The sequence below is a fragment of the Magallana gigas genome, chromosome 7, assembly GCF_963853765.1.
Source record: "Magallana gigas chromosome 7, xbMagGiga1.1, whole genome shotgun sequence".
In the NCBI taxonomy this organism is placed as follows: Eukaryota; Metazoa; Mollusca; class Bivalvia; order Ostreida; family Ostreidae; genus Magallana; species Magallana gigas.
The window spans coordinates 28,718,322-28,743,601 of record NC_088859.1 but is presented as its reverse complement, the minus strand read 5'-3'; the positions used below and the strand labels follow the sequence as shown (position 1 = coordinate 28,743,601).

At 32.4% G+C, this 25,280-nt stretch overlaps 2 protein-coding genes and 1 long non-coding RNA gene across 3 annotated transcripts; all 3 read left to right on the top strand.

The window, feature by feature from the left end:
- Window positions 1–2,941: 2,941 nt before the first annotated feature.
- LOC136270018 (uncharacterized) lies at window positions 2,942–6,348 on the top strand. Its single transcript, XR_010707646.1, has 3 exons — window positions 2,942–3,005; window positions 3,853–3,932; window positions 5,679–6,348. It is a non-coding gene; the product is annotated as an uncharacterized lncRNA (long non-coding RNA).
- Window positions 6,349–6,601: 253 nt separating this feature from the next.
- LOC105326036 (QRFP-like peptide receptor) lies at window positions 6,602–10,828 on the top strand. Its single transcript, XM_011425863.4, has 2 exons — window positions 6,602–9,612; window positions 10,011–10,828. Exons 1-2 carry the CDS (start codon window positions 9,056–9,058, stop codon window positions 10,687–10,689), a joined length of 1,236 nt encoding a protein of 411 aa, XP_011424165.3. The 5' UTR covers window positions 6,602–9,055; the 3' UTR covers window positions 10,690–10,828.
- Window positions 10,829–16,389: 5,561 nt separating this feature from the next.
- Window positions 16,390–21,162, top strand: LOC105334808 (cysteine-rich protein 1). The gene is made up of 4 exons (XM_011438386.4): window positions 16,390–16,551; window positions 19,387–19,481; window positions 20,432–20,489; window positions 20,930–21,162. The coding sequence occupies exons 1-4, from the start codon at window positions 16,512–16,514 to the stop codon at window positions 20,971–20,973; spliced, it is 237 nt and encodes a 78-aa protein (XP_011436688.3). The 5' UTR covers window positions 16,390–16,511; the 3' UTR covers window positions 20,974–21,162.
- The last annotated feature ends 4,118 nt before the right edge of the window (window positions 21,163–25,280 follow it).

Genomic DNA, 25,280 nt, shown 5'->3' with positions numbered 1-25,280 from the left:
CATTAAGAGAATCATTGTATCTCATCCTTAATTAAATTCTCATTCCGTCATCATCATCGTTGAAATTACACAATAAAAACCAGGTTTGTAAAAAGGACATCTAACTTTACAAAAATAGGTAAATGAAGCGCATTATTTTTAAGATTATGGCAATGAATAATACGCCACGTGTACATTTATAATAAAAAAAAATTAGCACTTATGTGTTTTAGATTATTAAATTGCTAAACATCCTTGTTTTCAAAGAGGAACATTTTATTTATGAAAATAATAAAGCTGTTTAATTCAAATATATCTAAATTAGTTTGATTTTTTGTGTATATTCTTGAAAATACGGAATACACAAAGTAGAAGAATAGTTTTAAAGAATTTCTTTGCTAACTTGACTGCATTATTATCATTTGATGAATCGTTATTTTGGTTATAATATGTAACTTTAAGATATTGCTTCGTCTTTTAATTGTATTATTTTTTTTTTTTTGCTCAATATAAATATACACTGCCCATTTTTCTACCGACCGTTTTAATATAGCTGTGATAAAAGCTGACAGTTTAAATCATTTTGTCCAGGTATGAATATACAAATTCTTTAACTTTTAATCTCATTTAAACTGAAGGTTCAAGTGAGCTTTTCAGATCACCTGTTGTCCGATGTCCGTCCGTCAACCTGTCTGTCCGGCTCCCCGTTTGTCTGTAAACTCTTCTCATTTTGAATTCTCTAGAACCACGGGGCCAAATGTAGCCTAACTTAGTACAAAGCATCCTTATAGGAAGGGAAATTCTAACCGCTCAAATGATATAAATAGTTCATTTTTTTAATTTGTTACAATTAATATGTTGAGGCTAAAGATAATTAGATTGGTACGTTAAGGAAGGCGGACCGATTTCATTTTTGCATAAGTGATTTTTCATTAAAAAATTAACTGAGTTAAAGTTACTATACTGCACCAGTAGAGTTATCAAAATCAATTAAAAAAATAATTTAAAAAAATGAAATAGATTTTGGTAAGGACCATGTCAAAAATTTTATACCTTTCTTTTTTTAATTGATCATAATGGAGAAAAGCATTTTATGAGAGATAAATAAGATAATATTAAAAAAATTATGCAATATATTTTCAATCTAAATGGAAATATGATACTTATATGATGATTTTGAATTACCATCATGTAAATATGACCATGTCATCGACTTCGTTTTACGGGGGAACATGCCAAAGTGCGGCGTGTTGTTATTTTTTCTTCAAATTTTCATGAAAAGTACTCCCTAAACTTTAAGAAAAAGGTTTTGTACATCATCACGAGGTTAATTTACTATTTTACTATATGAATGTGCAAAAAAAAATTATGCAAAAAATTCTTTAAACCTTAAGCCCAGGAACGGTATTACTCTCTTTTCAATCCAAGAATCGAAGCGGATCGGGATGTAAATGATTCGTTCACTGGAACAAACCCCAAACTAAATTTATGTAGACGGTTATGATTAACTTGAGCTAATATAAAACTCACTATGAACAGTGCTCCTACATTCTAAAGGTAGCTGTGCGTGTAAAATTATGTTGAAAAGGGAATTTAGCATGTTTTTTTTGGGGAGGGGCATGGCGTTGCAATGTAAAACTATTTGTCAATGATTTTTTTTTAAACACATTTACATTAACATGTCCACTACAGCATATATCATTTCATGACTACTTTCCAACATTGCAAGGGGGGTATTTTGATAGGAATTCCCCCTTTTTTATGGCATAACGATCTCTTGATTATTTTTTTTTTGACTATTTAAATTTTCTGCAATAATTATTTTATTTGATGGAATTTATTTGCAAATTATGTTCATTAATTTTAAGAACGGAAAGAAATTTCTAAATTATTTACATCATTGGCTCTTTTACACAGGGATATCATAGTTTTATCAAAATATTGCTAAATTCATCACTTCAAGTTTTGTAGTTTTTATTCTAAATTTGAATAAAATTTGATGGCACATGAACTATTCTCAATAGAATTTTTAAAAAATCAACTTTCACATCTGCTTTATAAATTTTTATCAGTTTTCATAAACATTTTCTTGGCATTCAAGGGAGATACTACAATAGGAATCACCCCTACCCCTTATTCTGGCATTATGACTTTTTGTGACAATTTCTGTTTTGAACCATTAAAAAAGTAAAACATTCTTTATATTTATTAACGCGAAAAGAATGATAATCTGAAGCTTTTCAAGTGTGTTTATATTGAGAGTTAAGCTTCTTTCTCCCTTTTAATTAGATTTATAAGAAAGTTTATTTGATTTTTACACATTTAAACATAAATGATTTATGAACGAATATTTGGGTTACTTACAAAAATCTACAGATATAGACTAACCTACAGAACCTATTAAGATACCTTAATATACCATGGTTTCATTAATATTCGAGGGTATCAATTTTCGTGGATAAAGTCAAAATCACAGTTTAAAGGATACGTAAATTCGTGGCCAACCGGCCTATCAATACAAAATATTAATAGATATTGCACTTCAATGAACATTTAATTTCGTGGATCAACTTAACAACGAAATCTACGAAAATTGTTATTCAACGAATATTGATGAAACCACAGTACTTTAAGAGTAGTAAGTTTGCAATTAAAAATGCCTAGGATAATTGATGCTCTTGGAGCTTAGGGTATTAATTTGAAAAAGAAAAAGATTTTTCATCCATACTATATTTTGTTTATAATATTATGCATTTGCCAACTACTCGAATATGCCAGTATGAATATTTTGAGTTTTACAAGTTTTACAATCATTACAAGAGTTACAGACTAAAATTTTGAAAGAGATGAACAAACTGTTGATCAGGGAGCAATTCAAGTTATGGCCATTGTGTATGTAAAACATTAAAAAAGAAGTGTTTTATTTCACGCTGTTGAGAGTACAACCAGGAAGAATAATTGTGAAAAATATAATTATTTGAATTGTGTTTTGAAGCAACGCCTGAAGGTTGGCGTTTTCGGATAATGTAAGTATTTAATCGTTTTGTTCTTTACAGTCTGATATATACATTTTCCAGTTCTCTATCTGCGATAACACTATGAATCGATTTTGTATTTACATGTACTGTCCAATAAATTCAAATGACCTATCGTTGGGGCGCAAGCAGGGTTTGTAAGCGGGGCTTTTAAAAGAAACGGAAATCACATAAACATGTCAATATTCTAATACTTTATCGTACAGTTGCAAAAACTTATATAAATCAAAGGAATCACACTTTGAATATCACGGGGTGATAATCAAAAACGCCTAGGATAGTTGATGCTCTAGTAACTTAGGACATTAATTTAAAAAAATTCTTTCATCCATATTTTATTTTGTTTATATGCATTGCCAACTTTTCTAGTATAATATACTAGTATGAAAATTTTGAGAGTTTTACAATATTTAGAAGAGTTTCAAACTCCAAATTTGGAAAGAGATGTACGAACTGTTGATCAGGTTCAAGCCTTGGCCATTTTGTATGTAGAAACAATTAAAAATAACTGTTTTATTTCACACTATTGAGATGATAATGAGGAAGGAAGGATGTGAAATATTTAATTATTTGAACTGTGATGTATAGCAATGATTGAAGGTTGACGTTTTCAGATAATGTAAGTATGTAATCGTTTAATGATTTATCAAAGGACATGCTATTGGTTTTTCAATCCATTAAAACAATAAAAAAAAAACTATGAACAGATTGAAAACAAACATTTCAGTAAGATTAAGTTGAAGTATAGTTCATGCACGTGAAAGCTGTAATGTATGGTGGCATATCTCTCGATATACGGAATTAAAATATTTTGCAGTGTTTATTTTTTACTATGCAGATTGGCACAAGAGATGAAGATCGCCTGTCCTCTATTTGTGTCTTTCCTGACCTATTTATTGTTAGTCAATTCAAGTACATGTAAGTGGTATATTCTCGTGTTTTTTCGAGCACCATGTCATTTTAAATCATTTGAATCTCTTATACATGTTGATTTTATGTCCGGGTTCTGTATAGTAATGAGTATCTCAATTAAATGTAAACACAATAGGAGCATTAATCGAAAAATCGGAAAATCTTTTCCCCGCGGAAAAAAACTTTTGAAAAATACTTTACTAGGTGTTCATTAATAAAAAAAAATGTCCCACTTTCATATCAAGAACACATTGATGACTTTTCAATTTTTGCCCGGATATATATCAAATAAAATATTTTATTCCTACAGGTATTAATGTACATGTTTTGAATGTATTTTAAAAAGGGCATCGCTTTAAGGAAAGGAGATAAAGACGTGAAGTAGTTCTAAAAGCTTAATTTTGAACAAGGATTTTACACAAATTTTCGACCTTGATCTTTGATCCAAAAATAGTTACTGTACATATTTACCCACAAACACTATCTGGATGAAGTGTGACTTAACCGGGCCTAAGGGAGATACATTACGCTATAGAAAGGCATTTTTTCAAGAAGGTAATTTGACCTTGACTATTGATTCAGAAAATTGTGTTAAGGTCATTGTACACCCTTTGCCTACACTTTATAAGTAATATTTGAGATCAATTGAACAAAGAGGGAAGAAAATATGCTCCGTTACATTTTGTTACATATTGTCCTTTTATTAGAAACACATTAAGTTGAATGGCATTGCACACCATCAACCCACAAGCACTTCGTGGTTGAACTTTTAGCCCAATACCGGTATATATTAAATATGTTTATGATCTCAACAAAGGAAATCAAAAGTCTGTCTGATTGCACATTTTTTACATTTTCGACTTCTTCTCCAGAACGACTTGGCCAATATCACCCACACTTTGTACAAAGCATCCTTGAGTAAAGGAAATTCAAGTTTATCAAAACAAAGGGTCACGCCCTCTTTCAAAGGGTGATAATTGAGAATTTTTGAAAATTTGTTGTTATTTTTCAAAAATCTTCTTCTCACAATCTATTTTGCTAGAAAAGCTGAAACTTTTGTGGAAGCATCCCCAGGTAGTGTCCGTAGGTAGTGTAGATTCAAGTTTGTTCAAACCATGATCCCCGGGGGAAGGGTGGGGCCACAGGGGGGGAGGGTCGAATTTTTACACAGGAATATATTATAAAATCTTTAAAAATCTACTTTTTAAAAACCAATTACATACAGGCAGCCAGTGATGCTGTAGCTTGTGTTGGAACATCCCCAGGTAGTATAGATTCAAGTATGTTCAAATCATGATCCCTGGGAGTAGTGTTGGGGTCGAATTTTTACAAAGGAATATACAGAGAAAAATCATTTTTTTTAAAAAAGTGCTGTAACTTATGTGGAAGCATACCCAGGTATTGTAGATTCAAGTTTGTTCAAATCAAGATCACTTGGAGTATATGGTGGGGCACATTTTAGGGGGGGGGGGTCGAATTTTTACATAGGAATATAAAGAGATTTTTTTTTTACAAATCTTTTAAAAACTAATGTGATTTTCCTATAAAATCATTCTGTTACAAAGGGGGTTATATGTTTAATATAAGAATATCTGAAGAAATATTCGTAAACCCTTTTATACAAGCATCTACTATGCATTCTACTATGTTGTCCAGATTGTTTGTATATGACTCCATAAAACTGATTATATTATGGCTATTTTTGCTCAGGTGAGCGATGTGGCCCATGGACCTATTGTTTTATATTTAAAGGTACCCCTGTTCATCGCACAAAAAGAGAGCTGTACAAGGATTTCGTCGATAAACACGTCACTTTTGTAAGGGTAGGGAAGAAACCAACGTATGATCTATTTCGAGGAAGACTGCCTGCATTTGCCAACACTCCAAACCGGAAAAAACACTCTTTTATTGTTGTAATCGTGAAAAATTCGGAAAGAGAGGATGAAAAAAAACGCTCGTTTTTAGAAAAACTCGATGATTTAATCTCGAAAAAGATCAGTAATGGGGGTTGCAAAGCCAAACGTAATGATATAAACAATCCTGCTGCTAGACAAGAAAGTCTTAGAGTTAAACCAAACACCTGTAAAAATCCGGACCAAACAAAAATTTTGATAGACGATTATTTTATTTGTCCCATTCAAACAAAAGAACTAGATTCAAAGATATTTTTAGCTGAATTTAACGTACAGGACAAAAACGACCGTTGTGTGTTTTCGGAAAAGGGTTCGTTTTCCGTTGGAGCTGGAATCAAGAAAAATGTAGACACCAAAACTCGAAGAAAGACGAAGGACTGGTTTCTGGTGAATCACTTAGAAAAATCTGAAGTACTAAATGGTGAGGAGTGTGTTGAAAAATGATCACCCTTTTACATAGGCACCCCCTCGTAATGAAATGCTGCAATGAAACAAGAAAAAGGCCTTAACTTCACTTCGTCTGCATCAACATCTTTTACAATACATTTTGTCTTCCGTTTCTGATGATTCCAGAAAAGGAATGCATGTGGAGGATACTAAGTACTCTAAATCTGCATGTCTTCCCGACTTGTATTTTTGTTGCGTTTAAGGATTTGATAATGTTATTGTTTTCGTGCTTTATTTTACTTGTATAATAGAATTAGAACGACTTCCTAGAGGAATTGAAAATTCAGGTATAATTTAAACGAAAATGTATTAATTAAAGAGTTTCTGAAAGAAAACAACTTGTGTTGGTTGATTAAATTTCAGAAAGAATTACAATTTTCCTCTGAAAAATATAATTTTGATATAATTTAAAAAAAAAAAATTCCTACGAGATTTACAATAAGAATTTTTTTTCACAAGAGAATGATCTATTTAATATATGGCAAGCATTTTTTCAGATTTTTAAATCTTCAAAATAAATCTGTAGCTGCGCAGTTCGACAGCTGTTCTGAGTGATTTAAAAGGCATTGTCCTGTTCTTGTATGCATATTTTTCAAACAAAATGACATTAAGGACTTTATATTTATTGCTTTTATATCTTTTAGCAAATTTTTTGGCCATTTTCGGGCATAAACGAGCCGGTTCAAGAAATGTTTACATTCTTATCCTCAAATGTACAAGATGGCCGCAAATCCCCCTTAACTTTGGTTTTCTGTCCGACTGATAAAGATATTTGTAATCAAATTTAAATAAGATGTTTGATTCGCTCGCTTACTCGAATAAGCGAGCGGATCTAACATCTAATTTTAATTAGATTGCCCTATTTTGAGGCAGAGTTTCTACAATAATGTGCAGGATCCAACCTTTTTCTCAACAATTGGTTGTAATTTGCATACAAAACAACATATTAATTGCTATTTTATCTTTTGACAACAGTTTTGGGCAGAAACAAGCCAGTTCAAGAAATGTTTACATTTTTATTCTCAAATGTACAAGATGGCCGCACATCTCCCATAACTCGACAAACTTGTAGACTTTACATTTGTCGATTTGAAGGTGTCAGATGAACTATTTTCGAACATGAAGATCTAATTAATACAGAAACTACAGATTGAAAATGTTCAGGGTGAAGGTTATTTAACTAAAAAAAACAATCAAGCTGCAAAATGTGCATCATACGAAGGAACAATACTGTATATATTATGGAATTGGTAAAATCAAATCTTATGCCCGAGTTTCGTAAGTTACACCATTAGAATTATACACATTCATGGATACCCAGACTCAAAAACCAACACGATTACATAGTTTACATACCTGGATTTTTTAACACGATTACCCTCCATAGTAATTATCCGGCGCAGCGTTGTTCTGTTCTCAGATTATTTTGACTGTGTGGCATCATCTCTCAGATTCTGCAGATAAAAAAAACTATTGTTAATAGACCAAAGGTCTTTACCGGTCCCCTTGTTAATATTAAGTATTTAACACACTTCTAATTCTTGCTGTCAGTTTATATAAAAAAATAAATATTCTGATGAATCTTTATTTCTTAATATAAACTGACAGCAAGAATAATAAAGTACGTAATATATACAAATAATACAAAAATCACAAAAATAATCACAGAACCTGCACACACACACACACACACACACACACACACACACACACTGGAAATACTGCAACTCTACAAGGTTAAGCAAAGTAGAAATTAAATTAACCGAATCTCAAATTCTAATGATTTGTCAACATGACCATTACTAATCGTTCAAAATAACAATTTCAACAGAATTGTATCAATACTAATTGGAAATAATATTCTATAACATCATTTTGATGATGTTCGAAAACTTATAAAAACCTCTTATTTTTTAGTATTGTCAGAAAATCAGCTTCCTTGTGATTAAGTAATGCTGTACAATGTCGCAAAAAGAAGAACCAGTTCCGCATCTGCCAAGATGATTAATTGAAAAATAAGTACATGTGCATGTATAATGTATTTCATTATTAAACTACATGCATTTCATTGAAGTTTAATAATATTTCTTTTTATAGTGAAGTGATCTCGTATTATGGAAGTATAAGGTTGTTATTATTACAGAAGGAGAAATTATCTTATTATAAAGAGAAATATTTTTAACGTCAGGTGACTGTGCATAAAACAAATTAAAATCATCCAAGTTTTTTGTGTGGTGAATGTATCTTCGAACTGCTTTCTCACATTCTATATATAGTTTCTTCAAAACAATAAGAAGATAGGGTTAGATTTTGCAGCTGACACATTAATAAATTTCAAAACAAATTTTAAATAGCCTTGAAGACAAATATTTAATTTTGTGATTAGCGTCAATGCTATGATAATGTTAGCTTTGGTCATTTTGCCACAATTGAAAAGTTCAACACATCTGTTGCTCATCAGACTAGACAATCACAAATCTGTATTACTTCTTAGATACACACAATTATTTTAAAGAAAGATGACAGGTGTCGTGCTACACTACAAAAAGAATCAAATTTCATGAATGGAAAATATCAAGTATGCAAGATAAATTACAGTCAATTATGAAAACAACCTGTTTGCATTGGCTGATATCGACAATAGTTTGACCATTAATCAACCCAACAATGTCGTCAAATAGAAGACGTCAGCTTGGAGCGAAAGCGAGACAAAAGTGAGCCATCGGGATGCTGTAGAGTCATTCTGATATTTCTCGGCACGCTGCAACAATGAATTTAACACAAGCGCAATCTTATTCGTCATTTTTTGGAAATGTAAATATATCAAGCAACAACGGAGAAAGACAGCCATCGCTAGACTTTTCCATCTTTGCGAGGCTGTGTCATCATGCCAGCGGGAAAACGAACAATACAAATAGCTCTTTTCTGTTGCAATTGCGGAATATATGCAATTCGCCGTTATATAGTATTACTATAGACAGGAAAAACATTTTACCCGCGCCGTTGCCGAAAGCCTCATTAGAAGTGTTCATGGCATTGTATATTCTCATCATAATTTTGGCAGTTTTGGGGAATTCTTTGGTGCTTGGACTGATCGGTGTTGTGAAAAAAGCGCGAGCGTTGACCGACATTTACATTATATCATTGGCCAGCAGTGACCTGATGATCGCAACCCTGAACATGCCTTTTCAACTGTACCATATTGTAGCCAATGACTGGATGGCGACTGGGAACTTTGGATCGTTTCTTTGCAAATTTACGGCATACGTTGAAGGAGTAACTGTCGTAGCTAGTATTCTAACTTTGCTTTTCATTGCCATTGACAGGTATACTTCATTTTCTTCCATTTGAGAAATAAGAGTGCGGATAAAACTTTAATATTTGAATTCACAAGTATTAAAAGTCTAAGCTACAGTGTTTTTGAACCATGCATACCCCCTTATACGCACAATATTTAATATATGGAAAACATCAACGTTTATTAAACACTTCTTGATATCATCATCTTTTCATCGAAATCATTTCATATCATATAAATATAGAAGTAAACTTAATTTCTTATTACAATAAATCAAATACATTTTAAAAGATCAAGATCAACATTACCTGGAATTTCTTGATTTTTTTCTGTCCCTGTACTGGTATTAATTTTAAACTGAGTTTAGTTGATGAACCATCTGGTAACATATTCAAGATTATATGCATACATATTCGTTTTTGATAGGTATGCGGTCATTTGTGAAATAGGATTCGCCAATGTCATCCACAACAGAGGGTCGGCAAAAATGATCATACTGTCAGTATGGTGTGTTTCATTGTGTGTTCCATCTCCAAATTTAGTTTTTCAGAAACTTGACAAAAGAGTGAATGTAAAGTCTGTTGATGGTGTCTTAATCATGGATGGTTTCAAGTTCATCTGCGCTGAGTTCTTCCCAAATGAATACGGTAGCCGTATATACACAGCTGTGACGTACACGTGTTTTTATCTACTTCCGGTTCTGATCATGGCGTTCAGTTACGGCCGAATAGGACATAGACTTTGGATCCACCATCCTATTGGCGATGTAGAGGAAAATCCACGTCATCACGAACGCAACATCAAGCAGAAGAAAAGAGTGATCAAAATGCTTATAATGCTGTTCTTGTCGTTTGCTGTGTTATGGCTGCCTTTCTTTACTTTCCATCTCTACAGGGAATTTGTTATCAATGAAAACGAGTCTTTTCGAATAAAAAGCGCAATTCTAAAACTGATTGGATATGCAAATTCTTGCGTCAATCCTGTAATTTACACGTTTTTGAATAAGGCTTTTCAGAATGAGTTTAAGCGCCTTTTCTGTAAAAACCGTGTGTTTGTAACGTCTGCAAATGGCAAAACAGAAGTAGTACGTATTACAAAGATGTAAATTTTGGGACAAACATGTACTTGAAAAGTTTTAAATTTACATATATACTCTATAAAGCTATCCGTGTCTATTCTCAAGCATGCACGTGCTTAAAGATGTTTTTGTAAATTAACAATTTTTTCCCCTGGTTAATATTATAAAGCTCTTATGCAGAAAACGATGTTACTTTATTTTCAAAAATTCACATATATATTTCAAATAAATTCAATTTAATTATAATGTACATATAAACATATAATTTATTTTTTTTTTTTACAAATTTGAGCGTGTGTACTATCTTATGTAGTTTATTAATTCTTGGCAGAGCTTAATTGCAGAAGTTTTAGACTCAAATAGCAATTCATAATAAATTCAATATTTTCTGCTGTTATGAATGAACAAGTACGGTGTAGATACGTGTAGTTGTTGATAACTGTAATATGTAGTGGACATACATGCATGTAACCCCTTATTACATTTATTTTGATTTGTAAATATCTTGATATTAAAAACACGCATATGCATATTGTACATGTATTTTTCATACTTTCAAGTTTTATTAATCGATACAAAAAAAAAATATCAAAGTACTGTGTATGACACATATAAGAATTCGAATTCAAAGAAGGATTTAGTTTTTTCTCTTGGGATGAGGGTTATGGGTAGGGGTGGCTAAATAAGTCAGAATTCAATGTGATGATTTCTTCATAAAGCTACCGTAACAGTAATGAATATTTTTGTCCCCCGCCGCAACGTGGAGAGGGGACATAGAAATGCCGGGCGTCCGTCCGTGCGTCCGTGTGTCCGTGCGTCCGTGAGTCCGGGCGTCCGTGTGTCCGTCCGTCACACTTTTTTGTAAGCGCTCTCATGCCTACAAATTTTGACGGATTTTCATTAAATTTATACCAAATGTTTATACTACTATTACCTTGGTCAAGTTCGAAAATCAGCATTGGTCGATACTTTTTGTTGGAGTTATGGGACTTTGACCACAATAATGACTCCGTTTTATCCAAAAATTGACCTTGTAAGCGCTCTCATGCCTACAAATTTTGACGGATTTTTAATAAATTTATACAAAAATGTTTATACCACTAATACATTGGTCAAGTTCGAAAATCAGCATTGGTCGATACTTTTTGTTGGAATTATGGGACTTTGACCACAATAATGACTCCGTTTTATCCAAAAATTGACCTTGTAAGCGCTCTCATGCCTACCCATTTTGACGGATTTACATGAAATTTATACCAAATGTTTATATTACTAATACCTTGGTCAAGTTCCTAAATCAGCCTTGGTCGATACTAGTATAGATCTACTGCTTGACCGGCGGGGGACCCAGGAATTCTATTCTTGTTTTTAATAAATACCTTTCAATACATTTTAATTATTACCTTTTTCAATAGAAAGCTTTATTTTACTTTCATTTAAAATAAATTAAAAAAAACCCAGAGTAATTGATATTAAATTTGTTTATTATTGCCTTTAAAAATTCCGAAGCAGTGGCTCCTGAAAATTTTCAATTGCAGTTCCAGGCAATTACAATATAATTTTAAGTATTATATCAATGTTTACTTTTAAAACTGTTGTTCGTATGGTAAGATTATGGTTTTGCGGTCATTTATACATGATTGTATATTTTCTAAAATTATCCAAAGTTATCGTTCCTGCAACACTATTCAAAGATTTGATTCACACTGTATGTGAGGGTTGTGGAATAAAAACAAAATGATGCATAAGATTGTATTGAATTTGTTGACATTGTAATAATGTACTTATCACCGGTTTCAAATTGTTAATTTTTGATTCCTAAATTAATAGATGTTGGTTACGCACACTGAAAATTAGATTCACATCTTTTATTGTGGTCGTGTCGTCGTGCAAAATGTGTAGATATCAAATATTTGTAACAACACTGTATACTAGTTATTTATGTCAGGAGTATCAAATTGTGTGTTAAGGTTATACAATCAAATTGTACAAAAGGCAAATTACAGATGAGTCTTTGCGATGCCATTAAATTGGTCGATATTATTTTAAACTGAAAAATTTTTTTTCAGTCGTATCATTTTTTCAGAGTGTGCAATTTATGACGACAATAAATTCATAGTAACAAGTGCATATGTTTCGAAGTGCATAGTTACCATGAATTTATTGACATCATAAACCAAACATCACTGAACATATGGACAGTTGTATAAAAAAACTGAAGAATATTTAACGATCACCACGTTGAAGTTTTTATTTGCAACCCTTAAAAGATCATATTATGTTTATAGACTATGAAGATCAATGTTTATCGACTATTGACATCAATGTTTATAGACTATGAACAGCAATGTTTATAGACTATGAACAGCAATGTTTATAGACTATGAACAGCAATGTTTATAGACTATGAACATCAATTTTTATGGACTACAAACATAAATGTTTATCGACTATGAACATCAATGTTCATCGACTATGAACATCAATGTTTATCGACTATGGACATCAATGTTTACTATAATGAACACACGTTTATGGTTAAGGTGATTTTGAAGGAATAAGTTTCCTCGCAAGAATAAATTAGAATAAGGCGTACATTATGATAATTCACAAAACTGAGAACAAAATTCTTGAATTGGTCCATATCTGTAAGGGTATGAGATAATCACCGTGAGTTTTCGACGGTGTAAAATGTTTTGATTTTTTTAAAGAAATAGTTGGTTTATGAAATCGTTATATGAACACTAGAGTATGGTAGTATAAAGAAAATTAAGAGAATATTTGTATTAATTTAAACCGTTGCTCATGGCGGTAGAAGAAACACCAAGGCTTTTTATATAGAGAGGAAGTTTAACTATGGGCTTCTTGCTAAAATATTTTACTTATAAAGAGAAAGATATTTGGTAGAATTGAGAGAATTTATAGAAGAAGCACACCCGTATATATAGGATTTCAATCTTTTAATAAATGCTTGAAGTCAGGGAGCGAGATGTATGATTGACAATTAAGAATTGTTAAGTAGTAAAAGACACTTTAGACAAAAAAATCTTCTAGTTCTATGCATATGATGTTTATATTTTGTGAAGTTATATGAAAACAACTGAAGGTAATTTAAATACATGTTCTTACGTATTTCAAATCATTTATCTCTCCCTTCCATGTCTTGTTTGTTGTTCTATCCATTTTAAATGATCATTTGACTTTGTGTTACAATTAAAATAGGGGGAGGGGTTGGGGCTGTCGTAAGATTTATGTCATATTTAAACGTGAATAAACTCAATTTTACCATTTAAGCCATAACACCAATTTGATAAGGCTAAGAAATGTGTCAAAAGTTAGAAGTAATCAATATACCTTGCACGAATCTACAGGTAATTTACCTGTGCGAAATGCATGAGGTGTTGTGATCAACTAAAATAAAAAAGATGCATTTCATTTCTTCCGACAGAATTATCTGCACGTCTTATCGCAATTTTAACAGAAATCCGATCGGTCAATATAAAAACTGGTAGTCACTGGTAACGGAGTGTTTTTATAACCGTTACTTAATAATGCTGTGTTTAAAGACAGGAAAATATGGTTTTTGGTTGCCATATAAACTAGTTGATGTAATTATAGCCATTTTAACAAGACCTTGGATGTAACTATAATATATAAATCTTGCATCAAAACAAGTTAGAGTCATTTTAACAAGACCTTGGACTTTTGGTAGGTTGCAACTATCTATTTCTTGCATCAAAACGGCTTCAAATGAAATATACACAGATTGCGTAGCCTTTGCTCAAAAGCAAGACAAATCTTGTTGATTTCAAAGAGCCATGACCAGTGGCCAGCAATGAAATAGACACACATGCCTACGTCACACATTGCTGTTTGACACGATTACGTAAAATCAATTTGAAAGCTTTTTAAAAAATGGTGTTGTACAATACATACTATACAACAAAGTATACAAAGCAACATTATGCCACATTATACTCATACTCTCTCTCTCTCTCTCTCTCTCTCTCTCTCTCTCTCTCTCTCTCTCTCTCTCTCTCTCTCTCTCTCTCCAGCAACTGTAAGATATCACATTGCCTGGTTAATGACTGTTTCTTTGTTCTTCGATGCATCGTTTAAATTAACAAGATATAAAACGAGGGGTATCGCAACATTCAGATATATCCAGAAGAGTTACGGTCTACAAGGGGAAAACAATATACAGATGGCTTTTTATGGCTGTTAAACATGTTTTAACAGAGGCTTGTATCAGCTCTGCGTGAAATTATGCGATGTGGGAGGGTATACTATAGGACAATGTGCGTAGGTGTATATGGCTATGCTTAAAAGGGTAACCGAGGGATGAAGTTATTTTAATAAATATACATATAAAGTTTTGGAACGAATATGTTTGTAAAAAAAAAAAAAAGAGTTATGCAGGATATCAAATTCTCCATTACTTTATGGTCTATTCGTTTGATGTAAAAGGCCAATTTAAAAAAGATTAGTTATTTTTTAAAACGAGATGAAAGAGGACGCGGGTAATGAAAAGGTTTCCCGCCATGGGTATACCCACAACAGCAGGCTTTTATCAAACGTAATTTGTTACCTTTCCCGTCACACAGGTAGACCTATCACCTTGGCTTCCCATTGATTCAATATATAAAGGGCGAGGCTGTGAAAGTGTCGTGTGCAAAGAGAGTAAATGAATATTGAATTATTTACAAACAGTTGTAAAACTACGAAGGACATTAAAGACATAATTTTATAATATGGAGTTATTCAACTTACACTAACGTTTTATTCTATTTCTGGACATTTGCCATAATTAAATCAATCACTTGAATATCTTACATGTACTTCCACCTCAACAGAAGGTAATTGCAATAAACGGACATGACCCGGTAGTTCTCCTGAAGCAATTTCAAGCATTTTAAGCAAATGCCGATCGAAATTTTCGAGGGTGGTGGGAGGGGGGGGGGGGGGTAGACACGATAATCACGAAAAAAAAAGATCACAGTCTTTTAATTTTAAACCGATGATTTATAAAACCTGTTTAAACAAAGTCGATTATCTCCAAGATTCGGACTTCCGACACCCTACACACAGGACAATAAGTGTTCTCAGTGACATAGTCTCATCACCCATGGAAACTGAGGGGGATTTTGTCCTTTTAATTTGATTTTTTTGCGTATGAAACAGTTATACAATAACTTGTTTTAACTTTTCTTGTGTATTGCACGGTGCATCGTCGCAAAGTCCACAACCAAAATGTAAGATTCTAACCTGTATAGCCGGGTAGGAGAGAGCTAAGCGGACCCCGGACCGTGGCTTGAGACGATGGGCGTGGCACTATATATTCTATGTGATGTATTTAGACATACATATGTATCTTTATCCTACATAGCAATTTTTTCTCTTTTTTCTTTGAACTTACAGGACTGTCATATTTTCTGATATTTATATAATTAATTAATTCTAATTATTTGTAATAATCTCATGAGGAAGCAATAAACGAATGAGTAAATACCTTACTATTCAACTGGGGCATAATTGGCATCAAATAATTCTAAATGACTCTTTTTTAAAGTTAATATGTATATTTTATAAGATCATAGAAGATTTTGAAATTTTAATTGGACGATTTAATTTGGTTAAAATGTTGTCATATTGATTATCTTTCAATTGCCACTTGGTCTGGACATCCTGAAATCAAGGAAACGGAATTTAGTTGTACTTAGTTTATGTTACACAGGATCTGCCGTAGATTTTCTCATTTCGGGCGACAGTACACAAACAGTTGGTGACAGTTGAAAAGCAAAAGCCATCAGACAGCAGTAGCAGTGTTTACCCCGTTGAAGAAATTCACCATGCCTAAGTGTCCAACGTGCAACAAAGAGGTGTACTTTGGTAGGTATTGGTAATTCGTACATTTAATATTCTTGCCGATTTATTTTTTTTATTCATCGTAAAATGCCTTATAAGGAAGTTTGCGCTTACGGTCAAATTGAATGCTATTTGTATAGTGGTTGTGTAATGAATAACAGGTTTATATCTTGATCGTGAGTATTGCAAGATGAATGAAATGTAAATAGCAGATTTACGGCAGAAATATTGATGCTCCGAATAGATAGTTTATTTTTGAAAACATTGATAAGATAGCTAATCTTTAATTTAATATGAAGATGTATACTTGGCGAGGCATCCCGTGAAATAATGCTCTAACTGAAGATGGGCGTTTCTCCTTGTTCGACAGGCGTAAATTTGTGAAGTTCATTTCTTCAGTGAGTCATTGCGGGCAGGATATGGTTGTAAATCATAATATGTATATTAGCTAGGCGATCAATAAATCCGAGAACAGTCAATAAAAACTTTGATTCAACGCAGATGGAAAAGCCTGTGATTTCCCATTATAAAAATATTAAAATATAAATTTGAGTTTATTGTTAAAATAGAAATTTAAGCCGAAACTTTAAAATACTTGTGATGTCAAGTGAAGCAACAACAAGAAAGTTAATTGGAAGTATGAGATAAAACCGGTCCCTGTTTAGCAACCGGTTGCCGCTTGAGGTATAATCGAGTTTACAAAGCTATTTACTTTCCATAAAACCCACGATGCAGTATTAGACTATTATTATAGCAGTTGACATTCTTTTGGTGGGCTCGATGATAAAATACCACAGCCAAGGGCTTTGACCTCTGAGGGTACACGTATATTGGGATTTTGTTTGCCATTCTATGAAAACAAACTATAACAACATTTCAATATTAATTCAACAGTGGAATCTTTTATCAAAATATCTTGAGAACAAACCTGTTTAAAGCGCATTTATTTTTTTTTAATCCAAATCATTTTCCGAAGAAGAGAGTCTCTCTCTCTCTCTCTCTCTCTCTCTCTCTCTCTCTCTCTCTCTCTCTCTCTCTCTCTCTCTCTCTCATTCCTCGTTACTAATACACAGATCATATATTAAATGCACAGGGGACTACATGTAGCATCGTTTTGAAAGGGGTGGGGCGGAGGCTTACCCGCAATCTTGACAAGCCTTTAAAAAATCTTCGCCAATCGCCCAAATACTAAACTGACCGTAGTGGGTGGGGTGTTCTTCATAGTACTCTAAAATTTTATTGAAGTAAAGTCAAATTTTTTTTTTAAAATACTCCCGTAAAAGTGTGTCGGACACTCTCTACAAAATTTCAAAATTCAATATTCTATATTAAAATTTAAAGGAAAAAGTCTGATGCTACGTGTCTGTAATTGGAGATTTCATATCTTATCATTTAAAGAAGTATTTATAAATGTCTGACGTCTAATCAGAAATTAGGGAAACGATAAATGCGGATATGACTTTTGATCTTTTGTAGTGGAATCTTGTATTCATGAGTGTGGGAAGGGGGGTGCGCATAAGACTGTAATACGGTGTCGATATTACTGAACCGTGCTATCTCCTTTCCCATCATTTATCATTGTGCATGCATGTATATAAAACTGTTTTATTTTTCAATTTTTTTAATGCGATGACGACAAGCAACTTGCAAAGCGCTTCAACAATGATAACATGTGATTAATTACATGCGCTGAACATTCTTCCAAAGTAGCGGGCATTTTTATTTACTTTTATGGGATTTTCATAGTTACTCGACTCAGAAATTTTAGATTGAAAAAATATCCATAGGCAGTAATATTTTAACGAGTAATTTCGAGCAAATAATGTAACAGTCGGAGAATATATCCTTTAAAGAATAGAGAAGGACAGAATAACTAATGTATGTTTAAGAATGCATTGCGATTACGGCATATGCACAAGTATTTAACAGATTATAGCAATCCTACACAAAGGAAAGGGAAGTAAATAATACTAGCATACGCAAGAACAAAATAATAATGTGCTTGCTATTTCATATAATGTGTAACTGAGAAATTAACTAATCTCAAAAGGGAAGAAAATATGTAAATTGCAACTTCCGTTCTTGATTGTTTGCTGTGAAATTGCACACAAAACATCCATTGTCCTTGGTATTTACAATGGAATTTGTTCTATAGCAAAATGGCACTATGTGCTAGTTATGCCGATATAATTTAGGAACTTTCATGAGGAGTAAATCAAAGTAATAAAAAAAAGAGATATATCCTTTTTTCAAGCGTAAATAAACATATGTGTGAGATCGGGGGGTTTGGGGGATGGAACGGGGGGATGTTTTATGTGACATTAAACCGCGAGGAGATAGCTGGAAGCTTGCGAAAATTCATTTCAGGTATTTTAAATCGAAGGTTACATGTGGCAGGTCAGAATTGTCATAAATTCATAAACTTCATATCAGGGGCAGATAACAAGAGAACCACCCAAATGATAAAGAAATTAAAAAGTTGCATATCATTCTGATAACATCGAGCAATGTAATGAATTATATAGTTATCATGGAATTAAATATGACTACCTCTTATATACCCAAAAAATCACTTGATTATCATTCTTATCAGGACGTGGTAATTTTCCCACTGACACCATGCTATTTTAACGAAGCTGTTGTAAAAAACAAGTCAAAAAGAGAAAGAAAAAAATCCGCCGCTGGTAGAAGGAAGGGATAGGTAAACGGGTGTCATTTCAGAAGATGTCAGATAAAAGCTTGGTTCAAATTTATAAAGAGTTCACGATGTATTCAGGGAAAAAATATTTGGTTTACATTTGGTTGTACTTTAGGGAACTGATGAAATTTTTTAAGAGGGTTTGAATTTTTTTAATATAGCTGAGAAGGTTTCCTCCATTGGGAAGGACTGGCATCGAGGGTGTCTGAAGTGTGCAAAGTGCGGCAAGACATTAGCTTCTGGGAGCCACGCTGAGGTATTTTAATATATGAATATCAATCATGACTACGGTCAGAGAACGCTCAGTCTGTCATTTCGTTCACTACATCATTCCTTTAACGCCTCTATTAAGACTTAAAACATGTATCCATCCGTCTTTCTCGGAGTTCTTTCGGTGAAAATTAAATAACAGAAACAAATTTGACTTCTTATTTTTCTCATTCTCTTTTTTGCAATCTATTGGGAAAACACCTTTAATATTTGAATTCAGAGAGACAGTCCAATAAAAACGTGGCTGACACACAGTATATGATTATCAATCATTCTAAAAATCGATCATTTTGACTCGATAAAATAAATAGTTTATTCCGTCCTAACGTTGTCTAAGTAACATATAATTATATGTACATAAGCTCAATTTATGAACAGAAGAGCGTTTAAATGATACAAATGCATGTTCAAACAAGAAAAATACATGCGGAAAACATGAATGTCATTTTAAAACTGAGGTTGACTTTTATTAGGAATAATTGCATCACAAATTAGAACTGTTAATGAATTTTCAACAATGAATGATTCGTTAGCAAACACAAATACACTATATTTAAGAATTAACACGATAGTTTCAATTTGACATGAAAATATACAATATTTAGTACATTTCAGTATACGGATAAATTTTATCAACAGAAATTAACTGGTTTATGACAACCAAATCGTTATCTATATATCTACATTATTTCATTCAGCTTTAATTAAGCGAATGCGTGGAAGTAATCATTCAAAAGATAAATAATATTTGCATTAAAAGAATGCATTTATCTTGCACATATATTATGGAAATTTGTTCAAAAATTTGATTACATTAAAATGCGTCAAGTCTATTTCAATATTTTTTTTAAATTTTCGGACACCTGAAATAAAAGTTGTACATTGTATTCAAAGAAATAGATTAAGTGTAATGCAGTTATATTTTTTTCTTTTCAGAGAGAAGGAAAACCATATTGCCATAATCCGTGTTATTCGGCATTGTTTGGACCGAAAGGTAAAATCAATAAAAATACCATCTTCAAAAACGAGAGAGAGAGAGAGCTTTTTAATATGTTATTGATTTACTAATAGCTAAAAAAAAACTTTCTTTAAAATCTTTTGTATTTTTTTTTTTTATAGATTTCATTGATAAATATTAATTTCATATCAGAAAGATTCTGTTTTAATCAACAAAAGTGTCAATATTTTTTCCTTTACAAAAATTTAGATCATTGGGAATCAAAATTTGTACAGTACAAAATTTGATTCCCAATAATCTAAATTTTTGTGAAGGACAATTTTATCAACTGTCCAAATTTGCATATTGGCATATTGCATATTAAATTCGTAATTACTAATTCAAAAATAGTAAAGGAAGGAATACATGCAGACGTATTATACGTTATAACAGGACAATTTTTACAATAATTTGACTTTTCTTGCTTTCTTTTCCAGGGTACGGACACGGTGGAACAGAAAGCCACACCTTCGACAAATAAATAAAAGCTCAAGAAACCAATTAACCAATTCATTCTATGTCTCCAATTTCTTATAAAGTGTTCAATTAATTATATGTTATAGCAAATTAATCTTTTTAATATGTTTACGAAATGTAAATTGCGTGTAAATTTTACATTCGAAATGTTTAGATTGAAATTTTTATTTACTCAATAAAACTTCCTAAACAGTTTTGTTTTGACTTCATTAAATTAAAAAAAAATTTTTTAGGAATAAGAAAATGAAAGAGATTTGATATTTCATTTTGTTCACGACTCGCACATGTACTATTAACAACAATGTGGAATTTCTATTTACAAAAATGCACTTTATTGAAATTGAACTTTGAATCAAACATTATCGCTAAAATCACGCTGTCACCCTCAAACTTTTAAGTGAACTTTATATTTTAAAAGAACTGAAAAAAAATTGTTACACCTCACACGTAACCAATGTATTTGAAAAAAAAATTATCAATAAAAAATGTTCGGAATGGCGGTAGTTTCGGTACAGTCAACTCTCGCACCAAAGGACCGATCGTTTAGTAGAACATTGTAGAAAAGTCTTCTCCATTGAATGCGTCGGGGTATATCTTGATCAGATGCAGTTACCATTTATTCATATAATTTTTTTTCCACTCAACTTTATCTTATCTTATCGGGTTAACATGCATGAATATAGTTCAAATCGTACGTGCAAAGCCGTCTTGTACTTGAACAAGGTCTTGACAAATTCACCAAAACATTTTTTTGATTTTGTTTGATTCCCCCCCCCCCCCCCCCCAGTTTTATTGTATCATGATAAACTAAACTTTACTAGCCTCCAGGTAGAGTTTGTGATAAGTTGAACCCTATGTAAAGGACAGTATTATGATTTTTTTTTATCAACATATTACACTTGAAATCAACATTTTGTATACCATAAATACAAACATAAAATCAAGCGCTAGAACTATTCATTGACCTAGTTCTTGGAATTTGGGTCTTGGTCATAAAACTTAGATGACGTTTTTTTTATCCGGTATATTATACTTTTTGTTTTAAAGTGAAAAGGAAATTAAAATTAAAGTTCTATAAATCAGGAATGATTTGCAGTGTCAAATATTTTATAAAAGTTCGTTCCGGTACGTTTTGTCGGATAAAAAATTGATGTCGTCTATAATAAATTATATTGAATTTAAATATTGTTTTGTATATATTCAGGCGATGGAATTGAAATATATTGACTATACCAGAAGAATCTTAGAATCTTTATGAATCCAGGCCCAGATCATTTTTCTGGATAAGTGAGATTCTTTTTACATTTTCCGTATAAGATGAATTTTTATTTGGAATATGAATTTCCAGGACTTTAAAAAAAAGATCAAAGCATTTGATTCAGGGCAACTTTTTGAGTTTTGTAGATTACATTGATAATATTAGCACATTTTCATACAAACTTGTGCGCGCGGTTAGAAAATTTTCATAACAACAGCACCTATTGTAATACATTGTTTTTAAAGAGCACTTTCACGTAAAAAGTTAAAAACTAAAGTTTTAAGCACGCATAGTAACCGAATTTCTTTATATTGCATGCATTAATGCTTAAGGAGGTTGGATCCTGCGATAAAGGTCTAACATTTTTTTCTTAAGTATTTTGTTTAATATACACACAGCTTTATCAAAATTCAAAACAAACATTCAGGGTCTATATGCTTCTTTCCGCGCTACGATGCGTCTAACTTAACCTTTCTGCACTGAAAGTGGAACTTATGTAGATAAATCACTTTTCACTATATGAGTCTCTTTCGGATATAGCTATGGCATCAAATACATTTTTAGTCATTCTATTTAAGATAAATGAAATTAGAATATGTATTAAAAAAAAGTTGAAAATTTCATCACCTAATTAATATTTTGACATTTACTAATAAAACTCTGTTATCAATCACTATTATTTCAACATGCAAGAAATTATTTAAAAGTCTCATATTATAACAGATTTGTCAGAAAAATCTTATAAACTCAGAAAATAAAACCAAATTTAACTTAAGGTATGGGTCAATAATCTAAAACTTTAGATATTGCATGAACTTAACTAACTGGCAAAAATTGGAGTTCATTTTTCTTCTTGAAGTTTATGAAATATAAGCTAAAAATGACAATATATACCGATAGAAATATTTAAAAGTTGTTCAAAAAAAACAAAATGTAGATATCTGAATGCAAGAGCTATCTGGAAGTTTGGTTTGAACTGAAAATAAGGAACCTATAGTTACAGTATTCGAAAACTATTGAGTTATAAAAAATGTTCATTTTCTTCTTGAAAACCGTCCGCCACAAAAAAGGTCCCTTACAAAACTCTGTAAATATAATCTTCCCTTAACTATATAATTCAGAAGAGTTTATTTGGCATTGTAAAATATAAATATACGAATAGAATAAATATATGATACCGAATTTTCAGACAAGAGGTGACCCAAAATGGCTTCCTCAAAACATATATAGGGACAAACATCTTTAAATTAAACACCATGAATTTATTGCCTAGAAGATCCGTTGCTACGATAACGGATACTTAATTAATTTTCAAATTAAAGTAAAACATTGGTGGGCAAATCAAAATCTTAAGAATGAAAAAAAACACGTTGTAAATTTTAAAGTGTGTTTCTAAAAAAAATACCAAATAGGTTTTCATTAAAACAAAAAAATATCCTTATATTTGTATTTACAACATCTGACACATTTTGCTATCATGGTAATTTGAAAAAAAAAATGAAAAAAACCAAGGCAACTCTGAAAAGTTCACATCTTTGATTAAATACACTAAGGGTTTCCCTATTTTTGCTGAGTGTTTTTATGGTTTAATCGATCTAATTATTGTTAAAATTTAAAAACCGATAAGTAAAAAAATCAAATTGAACTAAAATATTTATATGTTGCGAATATATTTTTCATGCTCTTGGAGCTAACATGTTTACACTATCAAAGCAATTATAGCAACGACTGTTCCCCAATCAAACATCACATAATTCTTTTGATTTCTACATGTATTTATAAAAGCAAATCATCACTAAAATTAATTGCAATCTCTTTTTCATGTTTTTATTAACAATTTAAGGCCATTAAACTTGCAGGTATGTATAGTGTACATGTATATAATGACATTTATAGTGCACTTTGATTCAGTTTTTGCAACCTCGAAAAAATACCGGATTCGCAGCTTAAAATGTGTTTTCCCCTTCAAAATAATAGTTCACACCCAATCAACACTGGTTCATTTGTAATTCATTATATGTCCAATCAAAATATGCAAAGAAATAATTACCATGCCTGGTAAAAAATGTTTAATCCTTTTTCAACATCATTAAAGTGTTTACAGTGGGCCAAACTCTTAGAAATGAGTACATTGGTAATGAAGGCACAATAAAGTGCATTGATTTGTGCTATTTTATCATAAGTACAGTTGTACAGATATATATATCAGTTCAAGTGTATTTGTGTATGTGTGTATGTGTGTATGTGTTCACCTAATGAGTAGTGTATCACCGATAAATTGGATTGAGTATGGCAAAGGGATTAGTGATCAATAATACATACATTTGTCCCCAGCCTAGTGAGTAGCGTTCAGCTATCAAGCGTATGTTGTTTCTCGAGGACTTCCGATGTGCCTGAACAACTGGAAGGCCTCAGGAGCTATGTTAGATCAGGCGCCCCCAGCCCAGTGAGTAGTGTTCATCATTCGGGGTCTCCCAAGCCTAGTGAGTAGTGTTCACCTATCAAGTGTACCATGATTCCCGAAACCTTCCGAAGTGCTTGCCCAATCGGAAGGCCTCGGAAGCTATGTTAGATCAGGCGTCTCCAGTCCAGTGATTAGTGTTCATCAATCGGGGTCTCCCCAGCCTAGTGAGTAGTGTTCACCTATCAAGTGAACCATGATTCCCGAGACCTTCCGAAGTGCTTGCCCAATTGGAAGGCCTTGGGAGCTATGTTAGATCAGGCGTCTCTAGCCCAGTGAGTAGTGTTCATCAATCGGGGTCTCCCCAGCCTAGTGAGTAGTGTTCACCTATCAAGTGTAGCATGATTCCCGAGACCTTCCGAAGTGCTTGCCCAATCGGAAGGCCTCGGAAGCTATGTTAGATCAGGCGTCTCCAGTCCAGTGATTAGTGTTCATCAATCGGGGTCTCCCCAGCCTAGTGAGTAGCGTTCACTGATCAAGTGTACCCTGATTCCCGAAGCCTTTCGAAGTGCTTGCCCAATCGGAAGGCCTCGGGAGCTATGTTAGATCAGGCGTCTCTAGCCCAGTGAAAAGTGTTCATCAATCGGGTTCT